Below are 26,270 nucleotides of genomic sequence, written 5' to 3'. Positions count from 1 at the left end.
CATAATATTTGGTGTTTTTCTTGAAGCCCTGCTTCTCAAAAGTCATGCAATTACTCAGGAATCTCAAATCTCATTTTAAAAAGAAAAGTGATTTTCTAGCCCTCTTGGTTATAGAGAAATACTAAAAAACAAGACTCCTAAAGGCTCAAAACACCTCAAAGCAAATAAAAAGGTTTTTTTTAATGTCACGATTTTTAAGCCAATCTTATGGAGTTTGGGGCCGAATTCATAACATTTGAATGCTTGGGGTTGGCACACTGCCAAATGCCACTTTCAAACTTATGAGAGGGACAGGAAGAAATTGCTTGGGAGCATCAGAGAAGACCCAGGCCATGCCCCTTATTCAGACACTTGTGGATTTTTCTTCTTCAAGTCCTTCAATCAGGGTGAGGCTGAGGGTGGTACTGGCCACTGACTTCAACAGAGCCAGAATTTCAAATGAATGTTTTTCTGTGAGAGCAAAGTAGGGTGCAAGGACAACGTGAGGTGAATAAGAGCTGTAAAGAGTTTGATTTTTCACTGGACTGAGAGGTGGGGTAGGATATGTGGTTGTTGAGAGAGTGGACCATGGGGAGAAATTGTATGCTAACATTAGGCAATTTGCCTCTTCATTATTTGTCTATATCCATCTGTCTTGTCTAGTAAGATGGTAAGCTCTTCATGTCAGAAATGTCTTCTGTTTGTACAGTGCCTCACACAATGGAGTGCCATTCTGGAGTGCTACTACCAGAAGTACTAATAAATTTATTTGAACCAACTTCCAAATATTAATATTTGTCTAGGCATAGTCCATTCAGAAAGATGGATGTGATTCAAGCTAGTTCTTCTGTCCCTAGTAAACGATGGGAATAGGCAACCTGGAGGAAATGTCATAAAACCTTTCTATCCCTGAACCAAACCCAACCTGAACCTTGAAGGCACAACTAGATTTCATTAAGGAATACCTAGTAAGGTTCCTTGATTCTCCTTCCCTTCTTACCACACCTCCCACCTCTCTTGAAGGCAATGGAGGGGAGGAACTACAGGAACTATAGTGAGCACCTGGAGGGTTTGTGGTGATGAAGCTGGGAGACTGGACATTTGATGAATGAGGATGGGAAAGATTGCATTAAACTAGAATGGGATGTAGTCACATCTACAAAACACATTAGGAAAGTGAACAGTCTACCTTCATTATAAACACATGCATTGTGAGTCTCAAACCCTACTCTCCAAGTTCAGTGTGCATGAAAGGTGTCTAAATATTCCTCCCTTTGTACACTTCTGTGACACCAACCACCACCCTCTATTGGCTGCAGATCCAAACACACACCATCCTCAAGTTCACCCACCTGTTATGAAATGGACCAGAGACTTGACCCTTTTGGGAGCTGAGATGAGGCAAAGTCAAAAGGTGCATGTTATTCTCCATACACAGTCTAGCCACAACAAGGGTTATCTCTTATACAGGGCAGAACTATAAATTGAGCATGATTAAAATATTGCACCTATGTACTAAAACATAACTTCAAGATTCTAATAATGTTGGTTTCTGGGGTTCCCCCCCCCCCATTAACAGGTATGTATTTACCTTTTCAGCTCTATCTTAATGCTTCTTTATTTACAAATCCATTCCAGGGGGAAATTAGGATGGAAACAAGCAATTTTGTTTCAAAATCAGAACTAATAGAACATAGACCAGATGACTGGTTCAAAGAAGATAAACTACCACTCATTCTCACAGTGAGAATCTCTGCAGGCAAAAGAGTGAACACACATTGTCAGATGACCATGGCCAAGAAACTAAAAGTAGAAAATGGTACTCTTTACTCCTGACCATGAAGGAGGCCTGTCACAGTTAATTCTTTGTAGTTGAAAGTCCCAAAGCCAGATGACAGACTGTCTTGAGGACACAAATTACCCAATGCATGGGGAAACAGTTCCATGGTGTATGGGAACTATGAGAATCCAAACAATATGCTAATCAAATACATTCATTTTAATAGGCCTACAAGGACTGCTGTCTTTACTAATTGCCTTCCAAGCACTTAAGATACTTTGCATTTTATAGAAAATTCCTATACTATTTCCTGCCAATATAAGAAAAATGACTTCACAGAATCCTAGAACTGGAAGGGACCTCGAGAGGGCATCCAGTCCAGACCCTTGCACTTAAGGCAGGACTAAGTATTATTTATACCATCCCTGACAGGTGGCGTAGGGGATGTCAACCTAAGATATGCAACTTCAGCTACGCTAATAGTGTAGCTGAAGTCGGCGTATCTTAGGTCGACTTACCTGGCCACGAGGACGGCAGCAAGTTGACCACTGCCCCATCGACTCCACTTCCGCCTCTCGTGAGCTGGAGTTCTGGAGTCGACGGGGAGTGGTTTTGGGGATCGATTTATCACGTCTAGATGAGACACGATAAATCAATCCCCAATAAATCGATCACTACCCGCCGATCCAGCGGGTAGTGAAGACCTGCCCTTACAATACTCCTGCTAATACATCCCAGAATGTTTGCTTTTTTTTGCAACAGTGTTACACTGTTTACTCATATTTAGCTTGTGACCCATTATGATCCCCAGATCCCTTTCCACAGTACTCCTTCCTAGGCAGTCATTTCTCATTTTGTACGTGTGCAACTGATTGTTCCTTGCTAAGTGGAGTACTTTGCATTTGTCCTTATTGAATTTCATCCTATTTACCTCAGACCATTTCTCCAGTTTGTCCAGATCATTTTGAATTTTAATCCTATCCTCCAAAGCACTTGCAACCCCTCCCAGCTTGGTATCATCCACATTGCCATAATCTAAATCATTGATGAAGGTAGGGAACAGAACCAGACCCAGAACCAATCCCTGCTGGACCCCACTTGTTATACCCTTCCAGCATGACTGTGAACCACTGATAACTACTCTCTGAATCATTTTCCAACTGACTTACTGAATCAGACCATGTTAATACACATAAAACACAGTACTTTGCACAATAATTGACCATTGATGTTGTATAGCATGTGTGGGTATAAACCTAGTTTAGACCTTCACACCAGTCCTAAGCCACTGATGCTGAAAGTTGGTGTCACCACAGTGTATTGCACAGGAGTCAAATCTCTTTCAAGCAACTGCAAAATTATGCAGTGTTTATTTTGACCTCTCTATTTTACATGTACAGGTCACACTGTACCTGCTTTTTTCATTGTCAGTGGTTAATGGATCCAGTGCTTCACCCAATATCGTTAACATACTTTTAGAAAAGAGGAGTTTTGTCTAACCAGTTCCAGAAAGGAAGCACTTCATGGAATGGATAAAACAGTACCAGCAGTAGTCATGGTTGGTAGTAGAATAGGAACCGTTAACTAATAGAAATGCCCCAGCATTTAGACATTGTCAAAAGTAATAAAATATTGCACTCTCATCTTGATGTAATTGCAGGGCTACTATCATGGTCTTTAGAAAAGTGTTTCCATCTTTCCCAAATGATCTATTAGACTATGACTAGCAACTATTCCACTTCTTAATGTCTGTGGTACTTTATGTCCTCTCATGAGGAACCACAGGCCTAGGCGGTACAGTCTATTTGTTGTCACTGCACAGAATCTCAGCTCCTTAGTTATAATTCATGACAAAACAGACACATGGCTCCTCTTAAAATGTGAAAGAACAAAAGTTCCCCAACTGGATGAATGTAAATCTTAGAAGCAGGTTTCTGATGCACATATTTAAATTTAGAATTTGCTTCTCATAAATCCTCTCAAAAGTAACTAATGGGGTGGAACATAGCCAAAATGTTTTTGAAGTATCTGCAGATTTTTTTTCAGCATTCACCCAGTTCTACCTATTATACTGACAATTCTTTGGAACAAGCCATTTCTTTAAAAAAAATAGAAACTCCTCAAATAATACTTTTAAAAAGAACCCAGTAATTCTCTTTATGCTCTCAATAACACAGAGTGTACAACATTAGATTCTGAAGTGCAGAAGGATCTCCCTCCCCCCCCCCCGCAACTCTTTTTTATTCAAATTTTGATGTGACACTTGACTACTTAATCATCTCCTATTTTACTTTGGCAGACAAGATACTTTTCTGAAGTAGTTAGGAAGAGCTATGTGATTATTTTGGTTCTCATTCTTAAAACCACTCTTTAACAAAATAATGGCCTCATCTGTGAAATTTTAGTTAGAGTTTTGACAATTTTTTCCTTCTAAACCTTCATTATCTGAGCTTTCTACAATGACCATGGTATATCACAAAGACTTTTTTTCTGGGCTGAATGTTGGCATATGGACAGCTAGGGAACAAGAGATTTTAGTGAGGCTGTTTAGGAGATATTAGAAGGTTACTGGGAGATGAGAGGATCACAATAACTCAGCAGTGACCTGGCCCTGGCCCTGGCCCTGACCCTTTCCTAGCCTGCCCCATCAATATGCAAGACTGCACTCCGGCTTCGTGCGGATTCACCGACACTGGGAACTCACCACAGTGTGAGTTCTGCCAGCAGTAAGCTGAGCCCAGTCCTATGGCCAATACATTGCAGCTGTTTTTGATCATTCTAAAAGTAGGGGTTTTGTTTTTTTTAGCCTCTGTTGGAGTCTGTGCACCGAATTTTAGTTCACCTTGCAGGGTTTTAGTCCCGAAACAGAACTGGATGAAATTTCTGTTGAAGTATTTGCTACATTTGTGTTTGGTTATTTTTCCTTTACCTATTTTTTAAAAATCTAAAACATCAGCTTTTATGCAAATTTTACTTCCTTCCTGCAAACTCTCAGCCATTGTACAAATTCAGGGGTCATTTTTCCCAAATTTCATTAGACGTTCTCAGCAAATTAGACATACATGACTTGATTTCGCAAGTTCTTAGTACATGGAATTGTCACGGACTTCAGTGGGAGAACCACGGGTGCTAGACTTGCAGTATTGGTCCCAAAAGAGCACAACTCCTACAGATAATTATATGCATGCTTAACCATATGCATGAGTGGTCGTCCCATTAAATTAAACTGCACTACTCAACTGCAAAAAGTTAAGCATGTGTCTAAGTGTTTGCAAGATTAGGTCTTCTGTCACTATTTGATGCAAACTGGGCTCATGGAACAGGCTTATTGATGAAAAACCCAACCCAAAGTCTAAGGCAGCGGTCACCAACTGTTGATCGCGATCAACTGGTCGATCCTAGAGGATCTCCCAGTCGATCGCAATTTCCAGCAAGGTAGACTCCACACCCCAGCCCCATGCCACTCCCAGAAGCAGCTAGTGCAGCCCCGCAGCCCTGAGAGTAGGAGGGGGTGGCAGGGTCTCCCTCTGCGCACTGCTCCTGCTTGCAAGCACCGCCTCTGCTTGCAGAGAGGAGCAGTATGCAGAGCCACATGCTCCCTGCCCACCCCCCCCAGGGGCCACAGGGGCGCGTTGGCCCCTTCTGGGAGCAGTGTGGGGCCAGAGTAGGCAGGGAGACTGCCTCAGCCTTGCTGAGCCCGCTACCAACTGGGAGCCGCCGGAGGTAAGTGCTGCCCAGTGGGAGGCCGCACCCCAACCCCCAGCCCCCTCCTGGAGCCAGCACCCCATACCTCCTCCTGCACCCTGAACCCCTTCCTGCACCCTGAGGCCCTGCCCAGAGCCAGCACCCCAAACGCCCTCCTGCATCCCAAGCTCCAGCCCTGATCCTCCTCTCAGAGCCAGCACCCCATACCCCCTCCTGCACCCCAACACTCTGCCCCAGCCCAGCGCCCCCTCCTGCACCCACACTCCATCCTAGAGCTTACACCCCTCACCCCCTCCTGAACCCCAACCCCCTACCCCAGCCTGGTGAAAGTGAACAAGGGTGGGAGAAGAGTGAGCGGCAGGGGGAGGGACATGGAATGAGTGGGGGGGAGGCTTTGGGGAAGGGAGGGCCTCGGGCTGGATGCTGTGCATAACAGTGGCACCCTTTGTAGCAGTAACAGCATTTCCAAAGGTGAGTAGTAATCCAAGGAGAAAAACTAGATCTCAACATTCTTTATGCTAATTTTATTGTACAACTATTTTGTAAAAACAACCAACCACTGATGGGAAAACAAACTAAAACGTGATAAATGGGCCTCTCTCATATACTCCATATTTACAAGTCTTTTTGCAACTCTTTGTAGATATAGTTAAAAAAAATCCAAAAAATTTGGCCCGTTTCCAGTCATTTGAGTCTCTAATAACAGCACTAATTGGCATTCGGCACTAGGGACGTTGTTTACTGTAGGTGATTGTGAGCAACTAGATTTTAATCTGCTTGGACACACTTAAGCCTTTCAGCTAAAAATAATCCACTGAGTGTTTGCTTACAGCCAGATACCACACAGAAATAGCCAGGGAAACCTCAGACTTCTGCACTCTGGGTCAATAGCAATCAGATGCTTTGTGGGGGATGATACTTTAGATGGCCAGGAAGAAGGGGGTGGCTGATCCTACTGCTTTCCACAGTAAAAAGGGATGTCTACATATTGCATGGAACCTCTAGAATGTTTCCCACTGTGTTCATGTACATTTTCTAACTGGAGTTTTATCTTTCTTGTAGTGGGACAATCATGTCCACGTTTCCAGCAATTGTTCCCAAGGGAGGAGTGGCACCAATAGTTGTAAAACCTCCCATTACTTCATTTGAATCCATTTAAAACTGCCCTGGAATTATGAAGTGCTTCGGGACCCACATAAAACTACCTGAGGGTCAAGCACTGACTATAAAATTACAAAAAAGATGCTTTCTGAATTTTTAGATGCTAGGTTAGAGTTTGAGAATTAAATGATCAAAGGAGCCTCCTTCTCTCTAGCAAACAAGGAGGTCATCACTAGCACATGACAACCACTGAAGTTGGAGATGCATTAGAAACCCAGTGCAGATAAGAAAAACCAACCTTCTAGAAGCACCTCTGTATTCACACCCTACAAACTATTGTAATAATCTTTATAAAATATGCCTTGTGAAGTCTCATTTGAAAACTAAAGTCACCACTGATCATTAATATTCTTGGGTGAGGTAAGTACACAATGTGTGTTAAGAGTTATGGACATAGTGGAATTATGACTAAATCAGCCACCTCAGGAGGAGCTGGTAAACAGGTCTGCTATTGACAACAGAATGTATATTTCATTCTCTGATCAGCCCTGTCTTCAGGCAAAGACAATGAAGGTCCATTTCTACACATTAGGTAAACAAAGCTATTAATCTAACAAGTGGGGGAAGAAAGAGCATGAAGTGTCCTTCACCACCAGACTCCATGTCACCTTCCTCAAAGCCTGAATAAACTTTACTTTGAGGGATAACCCTCAGAAGAATCCATTTCAAACATTTAATGGTTTATAAAGGAAGAGGGGTTGAACCTCAAATGATAAGCAATTGTGTCAACTGATTGTATACAATATAACTGTATTATAAAACTGTACAGAGTGAGGTCTTTTCTGAAAGCTAATGACACACTGGTGATTGATACCATGATGAAATGTATGTACTAACACTATATGAGGAAATAAGGATACTTAATATTAGGTTTTAAAGTCTGTGGCCAAAGAGTGGGAAACAGGTTCCCTCTCAGACAAGAGAGGAGGCAGCTATCTACCTGTCTCCTATGTAAATTCAGCACAGTGGAATCAAAACAATGTAAGCCCCATTTACACAGAAATCAGAAAGGGGTGATGGGAAGTCCACCGGAAAGGAAAAACAGCATGAGGTCATCCTGCCTCTTAAAACAAAGTCTTTGAACGATATAAGAAAAGGTAGAAGCCATCTTTGGCATCCATCACTAGACCGACACAAGGCAACAGAGCTCTTGAAAGTTGAGAAAGATGGGTCCTTCAACCACAGGGGATGGGGGGGAAGTCATCTCTGGAAACTGAATATAGGTGAGAAACCATCTTGAACAAAGCGTGTACCTTGCTAGATTCAGTTTTAAATTTTTAGATGCATATTTTCACTTTTACATGCAACGCTTTCTAACTTTATTCATTTTATTTGGCATCACTTAACCTATGTCCTGTTAAAATATTTGTTTTATTTTTTTTTACCATAAACCATACAGAGAAGGGTTATTTACCATGGTTAAGTTAAAAAGCTGTCATGTGCTTTTCTGTCTTTAGAGGAAAAAAACTACTCTGTTATTTCTCTGAACTGTCCAGAAGAGGGCTTCACATTACACAGCACATGATTTGGTGAAAATTCAGGATTGGAAGTGTGCTGGGGTCACCTTGATGTAACCAAGGCTGGTGGAAGCCTGAGTGGATTGTGGGGCCATAGACATACTACTAGGGTCAGAGCTGCTGAACCTGGATTGGCTACACAGCACACAAACACTCAGAGCATGACCTACATGTTTGTAGGTTGGCTCAGTGTCTCAGGCTGTGAGCTACAGCAGCAAAGCACTAAGTCACACAGGGTTGCTGGGCAAGTAGTGACACAATCCCTCACTGGTCTGGATTGCACCCTACGTTGTGATAGTATACATCTTCTGTTATAATTGAGAAATAAAGATTCAATATCCATCTTTCACCTATGTGGCCTGGTGAGAGATGGGCTAATTTTGTAGCTGTCCCAACCTACTTATAAATTGCCTTTCTTTTGCCTGAGTGGATTCTCAATGCCCTGCTTATGGAAAACATCCACAGATCCTCCACCTGACTCTCTAGGACAGGGGTGGGCAAACTTTTTGGCCTGAGGGCCACATCAGGGTTCCAAAACTGTATGGAGGGCCAGGTAGGGAAGGCTGTGCCTCCCCAAACCCTAACCCTATCTGCCCCCTCCCACTTCCTGCCCTCTGACTGCCCCCCTCAGAACCCCCGACCCATCCAACCTCCCACACTCCTTGTTCCCTGACCGCCCCCTCCTGGGACCCCCTGCCCCTAACTGCCCACGGGACCCCACCCCCTATCCAATCCCCCCTGCTCCCTGACCCCTATCCATACCCCCGCCCCCTGACTGGCCCCCCGGGACCCCGCCCCCTATCCAAGCCCCCCTCTAAAGCCCCTTTCAGAATGTGGCCCTGCAAACATGGGCAGAGGACTCAGGAGGAGCAGAGGCAGCCGCGCAGCTGGAGAGAAGCAGCAGTTTCCCCTTCAAAGCGTCGCTTCTCTCCAGCCAGCTGCACGGCCACCCAGTACTCCTCCTGAACCCTCCACCCACGTTTGCCGTGCTCCCGCCACCCAGCTGCTCCCCTGAGGCTGCAGGTGAGCCTCCTTCCCTGCTCTCCCCTGCCCCCGCAGTGCAGCCCCCTCCTGCACAGGTGGGCGCAGCGCACTGAGGCTATGGGGGAGGGGAAATAGCAGGGGGGGCAGGGGCTAGCCCCCCCGGCCGGGAGCTCAGGGGCCAGGCAGGATAGTCCCATGAGCCGGATGTGGCCCGTGGCCTGCCCACCTCTGCTCTAGGAGTTAAATGCCTTATAGGGAAAATTTACTTCACGGCAATTCAAAGCAAGATGTGCACGGGGGGGTTTAGGGACGTAGCAGAATCACCATAAAAGTAAAGAGGTCCCCTGCCAACTTCACAATTTGGTACCAACATGCTTAACAGCAGAATTATATAGCTTTATTTTTTAGTTATTGTATCTATTTAGTTTAGGCATTTATACAACAGCTGTGAATTGTACAAACACATTGTTTCTATCTTCTTTCATGTTTACTTGCCACACCTCCTGAGCAATCAAATTGCAGTAATGTAATCAGATCATCCTAGGGAAACATCATGGGAAACTAGATATAAAAAAAAACTTGATATAAAAAAGAAAATGCGGACTCAAATTGGGGTGCTTATTAGTAAATTAGATTCATGTAGATCTTTATGTTTATTTCTGTGTACTTAACAAACAAACACAATATATTGCAATTTGGCAAGGTTCATTTCTCCTGGAATGTGTGTCAAAATACCAAATTTGCTAAAAATCTTGACCAATAATAATAATTACATTAATTATTATTTATTTGAATTACTGTCACACCTAGGAGGCTAGTCATAGGTTCGGTACAAACACAGACCAAAACGACAGTTCCTGCCCCAAAGAGTTATTAATTATGGTATTAATGCATGTAAAACAAACATTCACTTTCTCAGATCTCCTCCTCTATCTTATTTATTTAGCTCACAAAAATAGTTTTATAGCCCACAGTCCTTAAATCTATTCAAAACTCTGCTGCAGAAATCATCTTCCTGGCTTGTTGCTTCAACTGAATTGCATTCCTCTACTGGTTCCTCATTCTCCACTGCATCATGGACAAATTACTTCTTTTCACTTTTAAAACCATATTACGGCCTCTCTCTTATATGGCCTAGAGCCATCAACCTCCTCATTGGCTCTGCTAGTGTTACCAGCCTTTATTGCTCTTTAATCAAAGTTTCACACAAGCACCTTCACACTTTCTTCTCTTCTGCATGTGAGGAGCTCTCTGTAAAGATGCCCACACAACACTTAACAATGGCTAGGCACTTGGTGTGCTGTGAATGTTGCTTTTTACATTCATTATAGTCGTCTCATTATTACTTTGTGCCGCTATCCCAAATTGTGTCTTATCACATACTAAAACTGCAAGCTCTTTGGGGCAGAAACTATCTTTGCATTTTAAGTGTGTACAATCCCTAGTGCAATGGAGTCATGATCCCCAGTTGGGTCTTGAGGATGCTACTGCAGTACAAATAAATAACAATAAATAAATACTGGCTGCATGTTTGCATGACCTGCATGTTTGTAGGTTGGCTAAGTGTCTCATGCTGTGAGCTACAGTAGCAAAACACTGTAAGTCACACAGGGTTGCTGGAACGAGAATATGAAAAATGAGAGACAAGGTGGGAGAGAGGTAAATCTCAGCTTTGGCTGATGAGAGATACAAGCTTTTGAGCTTACACAGAATTCTTCAGGTCCTGAAGACCTCTCCCACCTTGTGTCTCTAATATCCTAGGACAGACATGCCTTAAACACCACTGCATATAATATGAAAAATATCAGTTCCTCTTATTTGTTTGAAAAAGAGTGAGTGCATGAGTAGCAGTGTGAAGAGGAGGATTGGGATAACTAGTGGACAGATATCGGTGGGGTGGTAGCTTGCATAGGTGACTGTTAAAGCTGGGAAGCTGAACCTCACTACACTCTGCTACCACAATAGATAGGACACGAGAGGAGGAGCTGGAAGAAAAAAGTAGTAAGCCAGCTGCAGAGCACTCATCCATGAGAAAGAACTGCCCAGGAACAAACTCTTCCCAGCTAGTATGATTGGGAATCCAAGGTTTACATTAAATTATAACATTTTTTTCACACCCAAAGCCAATTTATTTAGCTAGAAAGTACTTTTTCAGTGTGGTTTGAATTGTGGTACTGCCAGGAATAAGGGGCTCAGAAAGGCTTGTTTGCTTACAATACAGATGTTCTGTTAAATATGTGCTGTGGGCGTAGTCATCTGTGCCAAAGTGGATGCTCCAAGTAAAAGGCCAGGGCTGAAAATGTAGCCCAAACTGACTCAGAACTTGACTGTGAAGGTCTTAAATTGATCTAAACCATAAAGCCATGTAAGGTTTTCCTATTTGCAGGGTCTTTATCTGTTACATACAATACTTGTGTACAGCAAACAGATGCCCATGCAGTCTCTCTTACCTGATTACATGTGTTGATGTCTATTCCACCCTTCAGATATTCCACTACTTTGTCCAGATTGCCAGCTCTGGCAGCTCGAAGGAAGCTTGCATTGCTGTCAGACTGTGACAAGAGGAGGAAAAAAACAAAATTCAGATTACTGCTTTAAAGAGAATACAGCACTGATACAATAATAGGTATCCACATTGTATGCTGCAGCTGTAACAATATGGTGCAAAGAAAACTGTCCATACATTTTACCTTCATTGATTCCTATACACCCCAAACAGTACAAAATTGGTACAAAGGACCTATCGAGTCTCAGACTGAGCAAAATATTGCAACAATTGCCAAAGGTAAAAAATTAGTTAGCCTGAAGGAAGAGAGTAAAAATCCTGCTAGTTAGCATTAACAATAGTACTGAAAGGAACAGAGTCTAGCTAAGTACAACCAACTTGCCAGTCACAGAATCCCTCTATCTATATATGTGTCCATATAGGATAGTTTACTAACATTTCAGCAGGAACCTCTGATGACTCTAAGGTAGTTTACTAACATTTCGCCTGGTCATAAGCAAACAATCATCTCTTCTGCTGTTGTTTCCATTATTGAGAGAGAAATCTCACTAGAGTTTGGGCTCTTATTTGACTGTGCCTGGCTAACACTCACTCACTCAAAACACCCAGTAAAAATATTTGAATGAGAGAAGGCCCCAGCAGACATCCGTAATCAGCGGAGATGAGCATGACTAAAACAGCTTGAACACATGAACAATTATTAACAGAGTGTGTAAATGTGGCACGGCAGACAGCCCTAACAAGTTTCCCAAGAAAACAGTGCTGCAGGTAGGTTTAACCTTGGGCCACAGACCCAAAGGGGATGAAGTATCCCAGGTGAAGTATCTATATCCAGGTGAAGTATCTATATCCAAGATAATGTTGAAACCATCATCATTCCCCTCCTATGCTGTTTTTGCTCATATATTCACATTTAAAGTCCAACAGGTTTATTGCCAGTAACCCAAGGGAGTATCAAATGCTTTTAGCCCAGCTCCCTTTGTCTTTAATTAGAGCACAGAATTCAGATTGGCCAACAGACACAAACACAATGATGCACATATGTGAGCCTGCAGTTAAGTCAATTGCCAATTAATACAGCTGTCAGCAGAGAGAGAAGAAAGGAGTGCTATAGCAGCAGGGTTAAATCAGTATGATTATGGTCATGTATGAAGATTTGGGGACCTAATGAAAGAGAGAGTAATTCTTGCTATTTTATACTTTCTGCAGGCAGAACAGAAAATGCAATTTGAAGGGAAAGGCTAAATAAAAAAAAATCTACTAGTATGTTTTTGACTGGTAACATTCTTTCTAGCACAGGAGGAAATTATTGAGATCATAGTGATGCAGAAGAATAGGCATAAGAATGGTCTGCTACTTAAAGTTTTGCTGAAATATCTCACACTTACATTAAACACATTTTCCATCTACTCCCATCTCCCTGCTAGGAACAAGACTGCGAAGCCCATTCTCCTGAAGGCCCCACAATACTCAAAGCCAGCTTTTGTGCAGCTTAATAATACTAATCACATTGATCCATTTATTTCAACCACCACTGTTCTTCATCCCTCCATAGGAGATCAATTTACATCACTGGTTCCTACCTATTTTAATCTACAGCAGATGGAGATCATTAGAACTATTCTTTTTGCAACTGTATTTCATGCCAAGACAAAAAATTTCCTTCCAAATTCCTTTCAGCAAATTTCAGTACATTTTCCACGTCTTTTATGGTGTTAAGAAAACAGACGATCTTTCTTACACACAGCAGGGTGGAGAAGAAAGGTAGCATAGGAATTTGGATTTACAGAGCCTGAGGCGTGAGCCAATCAGGCATTGGATGAAGCATGACACAGCAGCAGTCTCTGCCACATGCTTGAAACTGTATCAGTGGTTTTCAACCTATTATCAGTGGAACACTGGGGATCGGCAGACTATGTGAAAGGGGTCCACAAAAGGTTGTTGTTACCAAAAACAGTGCTTTTCAACCTGTGGTCCGTGGACCTCTGGAGGTCTGCAGACTATGTCTAAGATTTCCAAATGGATCCACACCTGCATTTGAAATTTTTTAGGGGTCCAGAAATGAAAAAAGTTTGACAACCGTTGGTCCATATCAAAGGAGATCTTGAGCAGTGCAGCATCTTCTGTATTACACGTGTGTGCACACAGCAAAATTATACTGTAATTTTTACTTGACCTTGAAAAAAATCAACTGTCTTGAAGTAGAAGCATTGACAAAGGGTTTTAAACACATAAAACCCTAACTGGTGTGGTACCTGCCTCCTTGAATGACTGCATCTCTTCATGTGATACTGCTGGAGTTAAAAGCAGGAGAGGTGCTCATGCTGAAGCCTCCTCCCCCTGTGTAGAAGAGTTTAAAAGATGGCCATTGAGAATGTCCTGCCAGCATCACTTGGCTTCAGAATTTGCTCCCCACCCACTTGGTCTCAAATATCCTAGATGTGTTGACCTTCAGGTCATACTACAGGGTTGAGCTTTGTAGGAGAGATTCTGAAGAGTAGGAGGTTGGTTGAGGAGCAATTTCTTAGAAAGGGTGAGGTGTTTGGTGGGTTTTTTTTCCTATTTTTTCTTTTTAATGAAAAGTTTGCTTGCTTGCTGTTGGTTTGTGCTTAGTTGTGATTTTAAACAATTGTCAAAGCTGCCCAGATGTTGGAATAGGGGTGTTGGGTTTGTATGTTACAAATCTAAATTAAAGTTTTAGAAGTGCTAACATTTAGGTTTATATTTGTGTCAGAACTTTAAGAAAAAAAATATATGTATCGATTCAAGCATAGAGAGAAAGGCTACAGATCCTTACAAAGGTCTCCACCATGAGGCAAAACTTCAAGAGCTGAACATATTTAGCCTTTAAAAAAAAAAAGAATAGGAAAGATTTGATTGCAGTGCATAAATATTTTAAAGGGTGACACCTGCACTTTGGGACAGACCTGCTCTTATTACAGAGAGATGGTAAAAGAAGAGGTTGTGATGGGACATGTTTGGAATTTATTATATCAAGGGGATTTATATCAAAACCTCAGCAGAGAGAAAAGGAGCAGGTACTACCGCTGAATTTGGATTGAAGGACGAACCAGTGCTTAATGTATTCTCTGTACCAGTTGAAAAGCTGGGCTGGCCAGTCAAGTGGGAGATCAAGCAGACCAAAAGTTTCTACACCTTGTAGGACATACTTGTGAAAGCACACTGTGAAATCATTAGTCAAAGGGTAGTGAACATATTTTAGTTTGAAAGTTAAAAGGATCAACTGCAGTTTGTTTTCTTTGCTCGCACAATAGCAAGCCAGATAAAATCTCCATCCACCAACTGTTTGCCACTATAGTTTTTGGTCCTGAGTGACATGGAAAGAACCACAAAAACTTCTCTCTCTGGAAAATATGTACTTCAGCTATAAATACTAGGGCTGAAATTTTTAAAGGAACCTAATAGAAGCAGTTGCTCAAATTCCACTGTAATTCAATGAGAGTTTGAGACATAAATCTCTCAGGCCCTTTGAAAGCCCCAGCCTAATCTTAATTTCCCCCCTCTCACCTCTTCCTCACTGCCACACGCACTGCACGTACATTATTTCCCCTTCTCTTTATGGTACTCCCTCTCATGTTATTAAACATCTTCTCTATCACTGGCTCTGCCAAGTATGGAACAGCACGATAGTACAGGTTGTGAGTGCAGATGCATGTGACTGCTGCCTATAGTGTCAACGCACAAACACAAACAGATGAAATAGCATTTGCCACGGAACCGTATCGTACATTGATTACAATCCATTCAGCGCTTTACAAGTCACTGATGTGAAAGCCCATTGAGCTCAAATGAAATCCCTGATATTCTCTCCTTTTCAAACCCTCCTCCCTTTTTTAAAAAAACAGGTAGAGCAGAGTATCTGCTCAGAAGGAAATTGATATGGCTTCACAGTAACTTTACAGAGTGAGAACACATTTCTCCTAAATAGGGGAAAGAATCACTTTTAATCACTTATAATGGAGGAAATGATGAAATTCTGGCTAGTTTCATCAACAAAGTATGGTCACTAGATTTTCTAGAATCCCATTAGAATCAAAATTAGTTTCTTCTTTTAATAAGAGTTTTCCAGAGTATCAATAAAAATATAATTCCAACCAAAACTTTGAAATAATGGGCCAACTTCATCTTGTGGACTTCAGTGGAGTTACATCGTAGGAATTTGGTCCAGAATACCCAAAGGCAAGTTAATTACCGGAAGCAGACCTGGTTTAATCTACACAAGACAAATTAGTTAATTATTTGTGTTACCGTAGCACCCAAAAACCTCAAATAGGATCAGGCTTCATGCTCTCTCAGGACAACAAACACATTCCTTGGTTCAAAGAGCTTACAATATAAAAAGGAAAAAACAGATGTGGGGGGGAAACAGATACAACATACAGACATAGGCCGGGGTCCTGCAAGTGGATCCACACTGGCAGACCCTTTTGCCACGGAGGTCTGACTGCAGGGCCAGGGACAAACTGCTCAGGTCACTGAAAGACACATGTCTATAGTCACAGGCAGTTTGTTATCTTCTTTTATTTGTTTTGTCTTTTACGTTTTTCTGTTTTCAATTTTCTTACATAAAACAGAATTTCCTTTCCCTATTCTATATAGAAAATCATTGACTATTTTTTTAACTTTTTTTATTAATTTCTTTTTAAAAAACACCTGTTTTTCTTTGTAAAATTAGCAAATATCCCTGCTGCCTACCCTGAAATAGGTTTTTTCCTCAAAAAAATCCGATTTAAATAAAAAAAATTCATCTAAAGATAGTTTTAATTAAGATACATTGTAGCTCAAAGAGACAATATATTCATGTAATATTTAAGAAAAGTTTTATAAATGAGTTCCAATAGTTTGTGGATTAGGGACCCAATCTTATGGGATTCCAGGGGCTTCTGTATAGATTATTTAGGTTAATCTTTCGCTCTAACCAATGGGACTCAGTGCTCAGTCTAGAAGACACCATCAGAGATGCTTAGTTTTGCAGTTCCCAAATGTGGATTTGTGTCTCCAGAGATAACATGATTGTTAACAGCAAAATGTGTTTTTAAATAAAAATAAATAATTATTATATAGAGGTGAGAAATAACAGACCTCAACCCTATTTTCTCTCTGCACATTTGTGAACACAGAGTCAATCCCTTACCTCTTTCTAAAAGTGAAAAGTTTCAAAAAGTTCAATGAATAGAAGATTGTTAGGGGCGGAATAGATCTGGACAAGGAGAAGTCTGGAGATAATGTGAGAAGGGAGGGACAGGCAGTAGAAACAAAAGTGAAACTGTTTGAGCAGCATATTCCAGAAGTCTTGAGGTCTTTCTGAGTGTAGCCTTCACTGATTTGAGATCTACCATACCATTCTCTCACTAGAAGGGAAATCCTATAATAGCAGCAGGCCATAAAAGAGACCCACTTTGGGTCTCATCTATCTCTGAGTTGTGAAGAATATGTATTAAGGTTATAACAACCAACAAGAATGCACTTTTATGTAGAAATCCATGATTAAATCAAGTCTTCCTGACTAGTGATTTAAATCATGATTTAAATCAAATCCACCCTGATCTCCCTACAGCAATAAAAGCTAGACGACGTCATCAGTCTACTGTTTTCATGAAAGCAACTCTGCTGCTGCCAGGTTTCCTCCTTCCAGAGAATGGGAGGAGACTCAAGTCCCCAACCCATGGCTCCTGCATCACTTGCCTCATTGGGAAGTAGGGCCTGAGAGTGCTTACGGAATCTGGTTCTCCGGTATTGGGGAAAGCAACTGAAGAGCATGAGCAGAATCTCAAAGTCAAATAAAGTTTCAGTAGCTTTGTAAATTAATGACTTATCCATCACGGACATCTTTGGCATTTATTGCATTGGTAAGAACCATAATGATGCTTTAAGAGCTCCCCTGTGTTCTGAAGTGTAATTCTAAATTAATTGGTTGGACTTTTTTTCCCCCAATACATTACCAAGTTTATTTTTCCGTTCTTCTCTTTGTGGATCTTTGAACATGGTCAGAAACAAACACACACACACACACCCTTGTAGCGTTCAGGTGCATTATACTCAGTACACTCAGAAAAGAGAACAGAACATATTGTTGGTGTAGGCCAGAGATGGGCAAACTATGGCCCACGGGACCGTCCTGCCTGGCCCCTGAGCTCCCGGCTGGGGAGGCTAGCCCCCAGCCCCTCCCCCACTATCCTCCCTCCCCCACAGCCTCAGCACGCCGTGCCGCCAGCACAGGAGGGGGCTGCACTGTAGGGGCAGGGGAGAGCAGGGATGGAGGCTCACCTGCAGCCTCGGGGAGCAGGCGGGCGGTGCAGGTGGCGGGAGCACGACCGGAGGACTCAGCAGGAGCACCAGTGGCCACACAGACGGCTGGAGAGAAGTGGTGCTTTGAAGGGGAAACTGCCGCTTCTCTCCGGCTGCACAGTTGCCCCGGCTCCTCCTGAGTCCTCTGCCCATGTTTGCAGGGCCACATTCTGAAAAGGCCTTTAGAGGGGGGCCTGTCAGGGGACGGGGAGGGTTGGATAGGGGGTAGGATCCCGGGGGGCGGTTAGCAGCAAGGGGTCCCAGGAGGGGGTGGTCAGGGGACAAGGAGTAGGGGGGTTGGGAAGTGGGAGGGGGAGGTTAGGGTTTGGGGAGGCACAGCCTTCCCTACCCAGCCCTCCATACAGTTTCAGAACCCCGATATGGCTCTCAGGCCAAAAAGTTTGCCCACCCCTTGTGTAGGCCAATATATTTTTCATTATAGAAAAGGAGGAGAAGCAAGCAATGATGTTCTTCATTTAAATCCATTTGAAACATATATCTCACAACAACATCCAAGGGACAAAGATCCAAAGCAGCAATTCAGCGAAAGCTGCTTATAGAGGTCCAGCCACCTCCCATGTGGCTTAGGGTCATGCTACAGGCAGCCTAACTCACTTTCCTCTCTTGAGCTGTTCAAGAAACTCAAAACTCTTTGGTCCATTCCCATCACTTTTTGGGTTGTACTTAATTAAATAAAGTTTTCAAGTCCATCCAAAAGTCCACACAAACAAAAGTTTCTCATCCTCCTCCCAGGCCTTGCTGCATGGGGCCCTTCCTGCTTTAGTGGGCCCTATCTGGCTGTCCTAACTCCCAGGACTCTCTACTGGAGCCTGCTCAGTCCTAGCTGTCTCCATTGCCCAAGAGCAGTAGGAGCCTGCAGTCACCTGGTCTCTCCCAGGTATGGCTCATTCTGTAATCAGGCTTGCCTAACCCTCCAGCCCTTAAGCGGTGAGCCACCCTGTTACACTGATATTAGACATGATAGTAATACAGAACATGGAGTATATTGTTATGTATTTCTTAATTATAAACTCACAAATACCAACGAAATATTCCACTTTCATGAGCTTTTCAAAGATGCAGTACTACATTTCAAAGCCTGGACAACCTAACAGGTCGCACTTAAGTCAGAATACTAATGTGTGTAATTTACTGTGCCAGCTTGCTCTGCCAACTCTGCAGTTTTTTAAGGCAAGATCTTTTTTCCTTCCTTGTAACTGTCAAGGTCTAAAGAAGCAAGTTTTTACCAATACTACTGTCTGTATAATTTACCAACTGGTATTCTCATAAATTCAGATCTACTCTCTGAAAATGTTATTACTACTCATCAATCTCAGGGTTTTCTGTAGTTTGAGGTTCTGTGAAACCATGGTTTCTGGTTATTGCAGGCTTTCTCCATCGCTTGAATAATCCTTGGGGAAGTATTTTGTTTCCCTATGGGCAGATATTCATTAGAACTCATGACACCTCTCAATGGCACAGCAGTTGAGAATATTAGTCCAGCTGATTCTTCAACTTTTGGTTGACTACATGATGTTACCACCTGTCACTGTGACTTTTTTGGGCAGGGGGAAAAATGATAAAAAACCCAGAGAATTTATTGTACTGTTTGTTACCAAATGCACTTTCCATTCCTATGCACAGCCTTCTGAGCTCTCTAATAGATGGTAGAAATTCACAGACCACAGTCAAGTTTCCACTCTCTCTATAAAAGAAAATGTACCACCAACAAAAATCAAGGCCATCTCTAGAAAAGAAGAAAACTAGGTGCCTTAAGCATTTACCAGCAAAGTCTAGGGTTGCCAATATTAGAAGCTTGTATTTATGGACACCCAACTTTAGGTGCCCCCAAACTTTCATTTGCACACACTCAAACTGTATTTGCACATGCAAATCAGAGATTTTGGCCATTAAGAATTAGGCACAGTTATAGCCATTAAAAGGAAACATAAGACCATGGGAGCTATAGGTCATCCCATGTTATGAAAATGAATGATGCTATGCTGCATTTCTTGTGTAGAACTTAACCATTAAAGAATATTCAACTGATATTTTACAGTAGAAAGTAAACTGACAAGCTTGGTGCATCAACATGTTTTTCTTCTAACACGTATTATTTTGAGAGGTCTCTGCTGAGGTAAAAATACAGTGGTAGTGTGTTGGGGTTCCCTTACCGCTCATAGCACCTCCTCCTGGCTGTTCTGGGAATTAGCTCCGCCAGGTGCTGCACCCTTCTCAGCAGTCTCTCTACCCATCATCTTCTCTCAGCGTATAGCCTCTCTTGCTCTCCGAGCTGCAGCTTCTGGTCTGCGGTGTGGCCCTCTGGCCAGGTCACTAAATTCTACCCCTTCAGGGGAAACTGCAGTCCTCCCAGACCAGCTGTCCGGCTGACATCTCCAATGCCCTGTGTCACTTGTGTAACTATCCAGTGGCTAGTAGGAGAACCCAGGACCACCCTCTGCACTGGATTCCAGCCCAGGGATCCTATAACATGCAGCCAAGGCCTGTACTGTCTTAGCCCTTGCTGCTGTTTCCCTCTGCTTCTTCCTACATAACTGGCTCCCCTCCCTCTTTGGGTTTGCCAACCTACTCTCCCTCCTCTCAGGAAGTGACTACAGACTCCTTCTCATTTGCTCTCCGCTCCTGGGCTTTATACAGGCCCCTCCCGTTCCTGTCCAGCTGAGCCTGCTTCTAATTAGTGGCCTCCTTGCAGCCTACATCTCTCCCCTACTTGCTGCTTAATTGGTTAATTAGGCCTGCCTGTCCTAATTTACCCTTTTAGGGCCAGTGCGGGGAAATACACTCTATCACAGGTAGTTACTGTAATGTTTCATCGGCCCCTGGAAGAAACGTGCATTTTTTACAGCAACTGTGATAGAACCAGTATTGTTTACCATACAGTCCTGCGGTACATTTCCCAAGTGCTGATCCCAAACCAGGTCTTCACTACAAAAGGCCTTCCAGTAAAATTGTGGTGCTAGAAAACTGGGAAATTGGGATAGTTTTGTTTAATTCTCCTCTTTATTTGCAATGTAATAGTAATACTAACAGATATTTTAGTTTTGTGCATTATGCTTTGGTATCGTGTATTCTGTAAATAGAAACACTCCTTGTACTACTTTTGAATAAATCTGCTTCCTATATTTTGGTGACTTCCACGTTATTTCTTCATTAAAATACAAAAAAAAAATTCTTTAACATAACAATAAGGTTAATCATTTAACAATTATGCCAGTTTTGAAGATCTCGTTTCTTCTATGTCAACCCTCTTCCATACCAATTTGCCAAGACACCTTTCAACCCTCAAGCAAGTCTCTACTAAAGACACATTTCTTTCCTGTTTTCCCCTTTGTATTCCAACTTCTATTTCTCTTTTTAGACTGCAAGCTCTTTGGAGCACAAACTGTCTCATTTTGTGCCCTGTGTGCTTCAGAAATAGTCCTGTTCAGAAGTCTAGAAATGTAAAATATAACTTTACCTCTGCCCCCATATATATGAACGACAGTATATATATATGTAGTAAATGTTCATGAACACATACTATTTCTCAAACAATACCCAATAATATTTCATGATGTTTTTTCTGCTCTTATAGAAAAAAGATTCATTCTTGGAAAATTTATAAGCTATGCAGGATCATAAAGATTTCCGTTCAGAATCTTTTTCTGTATTGAAAACTGTCTGCAGAGGAAGCTTGTTATGTTGAAAACTCTCTCCATAGTCCCAATTAACATAACATGTAACTGATGATGTTAGCTCTGATGTTAACAAGTTACTGCCACAATGTGCAAAACCAACTTTTAAAATCTCATAGTTTTGTTTTTGTTATTTACTCATACAAAAAAAGGGTCATAGTGCAATGTTGAGTTGGTTTTGAGTTATGTATGAGTTAAAAAAGATCTTAAAATTTACTTTAAGTGGGAAAAGTGTCACCCAGTGTCAAATAGTGCAAAAACAATTGATGTGATCTTGCTCCAATCTTTCTATATAAAAAAAGTTAGATTTTTTTTAAATTTACTTTTTGCTTGTGACTGAACTTGAAGAATTTCAGCCAGAATGAAGACATGTTCCAAAAGCAATGAACATGTATAAATATATTATGAAACTCCTGACATAACATTAACTACAGTAGTGGCAACCAGTTTGACTGGCTAAATACAAATTTACTTTTATCAGTATCTACTGTAATTCTTAAGATATTAGACACAGGAAGGCGAAGAGGAAAACATTTTAGAGAAATAATATTTGCTAAAGAATGGCTGACACTGGTTGTGATTTCAACCTCTTGCTTGAGGACTAGTACCAATGCCAGAATTTTTGCCTGCATGTAACACTTGTTAAACCACATATAATTTAGGGACTCCTAGTAATTGAGCTATACACTATTGTTGAAAGTAATCCCGTATTTGAATAGTTAGCAGTCTTCCTTTTGGGTCTCATATGCTCTGTTCAGATTCCTATTTTCTTACTTAGCTTTCTATTAATGCTTCTTCTTATCAAAATGACATTCTAAAAATGTTACAGCCAGGGAAGTCATAGTTAAAAGTGAAACTCTCTACTCAACCCACCTTCCTGTATTTATCAACTGCAGCACGTATGGTGAGGGACTACCCTGTCTTAGAACCCGGTGGAATGCTGGGCATGATCAAGTGAGTTTAGAATAAAAATTCAGTTTTATGTCTGAATCCTATAGATTTTGTGGATTCACTTTTCAGTTACAGGGTGACAGGCTTCCTATTAAATTACCAAAGCCATCGAGTCTACCATGTTAAGTCATTTTTATTGCAAAACAAAATGTATTATTATAGGGACCAAGTTGGAATTTTATGACTGGGAAAGAGGTTCAAAATTCCCTTTCTATATACAAAATATTTATAAAAGTTAACAGCTTTTTACCTGCTATAACTACAGCATACAGCAACAGTTAATGGCATCACTAACAGATAAAATAGCACAGGGAACTGCATTCCATGCACGACTTTAAAGGTAATATTTACAATCTTTTACAGTAAATATGGCATCCTCAAGACCACTTTGCAAACATTAAGGAATTTAATCTCACCATTTCCCTGCAAGTTAGGTCCTGTGTTTCAAACAAGGAAAATGAGAAATAACAAGGGAGAATAACTATCTTGTCCAAAATCACAAAGGAAATGGATGAAGGAATGGCAACTAGAAGCCAGGCCTGTTGACCTATTCCTGTGCCTTAAACACAGTGTGTTAACTGAAGGGGGAAAGCATGAAATTCAAAACTGAAGTACTGTGCAGTTAAGCAAATAATGTATTTTATATATTAACTTTTATGTCTAAATATGTATTCTACTGATGATCTTAGATCTCAAAGAACTTTTCTTTTTTTCCTTTTTAAGTTCACCTTTAAAATGTTGACTATAAAACACAGATCCGATCTTATGGAATCCACTTAGTTGGATATGACCTTGGAGGATAAAGAACTCTGATCCTGATGGACAGGTGAGCAACAAAATATGCTTATTAACTTGTCTCTGTTATATGCCAGCACATTCAATCAATTACCAATCCCTAAAAATGTTCAGATGAAATTGGCCTTGTATTATCATCAAATATACACCATTTCTGTCCAGGAACACAGAAACTGTCATTGTGAAGAGCTTCTGGTTTTATTTGACAGTGTTACAACCACTCACAATGTTTAGAATGGCAAAGAAGTGTTTGTAAACCAGCTGCTTTCATAGTGCAATGCCGATGGCTTGTTAACTCTGTTAATGTGGAATTTAGTCCATTAAAAATCCCTTCATTCTTTGCTTGTTCATCACATTAAAATATAGAAGTTATGTCTGGAAAACACAATATATGTGGTTCAGCCATCCACAATAGTAAAGCCACATGGTATAAGATCCAGTTTCTGTCTTTTTTGATGTTTCCAAGCTACAAGATGCAGAAATATATATATTATATAGAATATATATATATCACACACACACACTTTATAACATGAAAACATTTCTCATTAGTTTTTTATTATGCCAGACTTCCTATAGTGTTAAATTTACCATCATATCCTTGGGGCAACCACTAAATTTTTGTCCCAATTGATGTGATTAATCTCTGGTTTCAGAGACCATCTGTTTAAAACCAGACAGCATGCAATTGGGTGTAACTCTATAAAACTGCACAGAAGCTGCACCCTTACACTGCATATTTTATATGCAGATTTTTTGCCACCATATTCAAATGAATGAGACTCGAAAAGAAAATATTTGTATGTAGAACCTTTGCTGCAAAACCTTGAGAGCTACAAATTTCTTAGCCACTTGCATCTTATCTTCTATGTTCAGAACAATCTTCTATACTGATCTCAAAGTGCTGGTGCTCTCCAGAGGGCATCACCATTGAACAGTGACATGGCTTTGTGAATAGCAAGCCTAAAATGGAGCTGTGAGCCAGAATGCCAAGGCATTTTTTGAGAAGAGTATCACAACACATTATCAAACTTTCTGATAAGCTGGCTACTGGCAAAGCTATGTCTTTCACTTGTAGTAGATTAGGCTCAGTGATCTGACACTGGTAGGTCTGTAAACGGCTGAGTAAAGAGAAGTAATGATATCAGAGATGAAGAGTTATTTCCCAAGCTTTATTAAGAGTAGGCAGATTTCATACACAAACTAACTATATATACTATATATATGCACTATATATATAGTAGCATTTTTCATTTCCAGCGCACTTTCCTTTGAGATAGGTTTTACAGAGTAGTTAAGTGACTTGCCCAATTTTATTTTATTAATTTTAGTAATTTTATTACTATTTCTGTGCTCAAACCAATTGTGCAAATTTCTCTGTACACGCAAGTTGCACAGGTATCTTCTTATTACTTATCCTGGCATATGCCTTTTCCTTATAAAAGGTACAGAATTAGTTAATTCAGAGCTAAAAAAATTTAAAATTAAAACAGCAATCTGAATAAACAAATAGGTACATTATTAAAGATTCTTTGAATGGGATTCATGTATAAGGAAAGGGCACAACAAAACTTTGCAATTATCTCATCTTCTCAAACCTAATTACCAGCACGCGAACTTAACCATATGAATTACTGAAAAGATGGCCAAAATGGAATGGCAACTTTTCCTGTATGGGAGTCCTTGCACAAGCCAAGGCCTCTTTAACAACATGCAGCTGATTGAGTCTCTCTTTGGAGAACAATTTAACTATTGCTTTAATCTCAGTGGCTTTGACCCATTAATACTTACTACCCCTCTATAGAGGCTGGAGGTGACAGCTGTCAGAAAAGGTTTTGGTAAAAACAACAAGGAATCCTCGTTGCACTTTAGAGACTAACAAATTTATTTGGGCATAAGCTTTTGTGGGCTAGAACCCACTTCATCAGATGCATGGAGTGGAAAATACAGGTGCAGGTATAAATACTTGAAAAGATGTGAGTTGCCTTACCAAGTGTGAAGTCAGTCTAACGAGACAATTCAATTAACAGCAGGATACCAAGGGAGGAAAAATAACTTTTGAAGTGGTAATGAGAGTGGCCTATTTCAGACAGTTGACAAGAAGGTCTGAGTAACAGTAGGGGGAAATTAGTATTGGGGAAATTAGGTTTAGGTTTTGTAATGACCCAACCACTCCCAGTCTTTATTCAGGCCTAATCTGATGATGTCCAATTTGCAAATTAATTCCAGTTCTGCAGTTTCAAGTTGGGGTCTGTTTTTGAAGTTTTTTTGTTGAAGAATTGCTACTTTTAGGTCTGTTATTGAGTAACCAGGGAGACTGAAGTGTTCTCCTACTGGTTTTTGAATGTTATGATTCCTGATGTCAGATTTGTGTCCATTTATTCTTTTGCGTAGAGGCTGTCCAGTTTGGCCAATGTACATGGCAGAGGGGCATTGCTGGCACATGATGGCATATATCACATTGGTAGATGTGCAGGTGAACGAATCCCTGATGGTGTAGCTGATATGGTTAGGTCTTATGATGGTGTCTCTTGAATATATATGTGGACAGAGTTGGTACTGGGGTTTGTTGCAGGGTTTGGTTCCTGGGTTGGTGTTTTTGTTCTGTGGTGTGTAGTTGCTGGTGAGTATTTGCTTCAGGTTGGGGAGCTGTCTGTAAGTGAGGCCTGGCCTGTTCCCCAGGGTCTGTGAGAGTGAGGGATCGTCCTGCAGGATAGGTTGTAGATACTTGATGATGCGCTGGAGAGGCATTTGCAGCCATTAGATCAGTTCATCTTGGAATGTTGTGAAGTAGACTAAAAAGTTGACAAAACTTTCAGTGGAGCTAGTTTTGCAATACAGCAACTGATCTGGGTCTAAATCACAATCCTGCATCTGAACACCCTGGC

At 41.3% G+C, this 26,270-nt stretch overlaps 1 protein-coding gene across 28 annotated transcripts in view; it reads right to left on the bottom strand.

Annotated features, from left to right (window-relative positions):
• The window catches only part of ANK2 (ankyrin 2), a 566,593-nt gene that overhangs the window by 215,708 nt on the left and 324,615 nt on the right, over positions 1–26,270 (bottom strand). For all 28 annotated transcript variants that reach the window (XR_012158530.2, XM_073340925.2, XM_073340929.2 and 25 more), the window contains one exon: positions 11,577–11,678. Coding sequence is in view for 27 of the 28 variants with exons in the window: in XM_073340925.2 (XP_073197026.2) it covers positions 11,577–11,678 (102 nt within the window). In the remaining variant the exon portion in view is untranslated. The remainder of the gene's footprint in view (positions 1–11,576; positions 11,679–26,270) is intronic.

The sequence above is a fragment of the Lepidochelys kempii genome, chromosome 4, assembly GCF_965140285.1.
Source record: "Lepidochelys kempii isolate rLepKem1 chromosome 4, rLepKem1.hap1, whole genome shotgun sequence".
In the NCBI taxonomy this organism is placed as follows: Eukaryota; Metazoa; Chordata; order Testudines; family Cheloniidae; genus Lepidochelys; species Lepidochelys kempii.
Note: the sequence above shows the minus strand (reverse complement) of the source record. Positions and strands in the feature narration are given on the sequence as shown.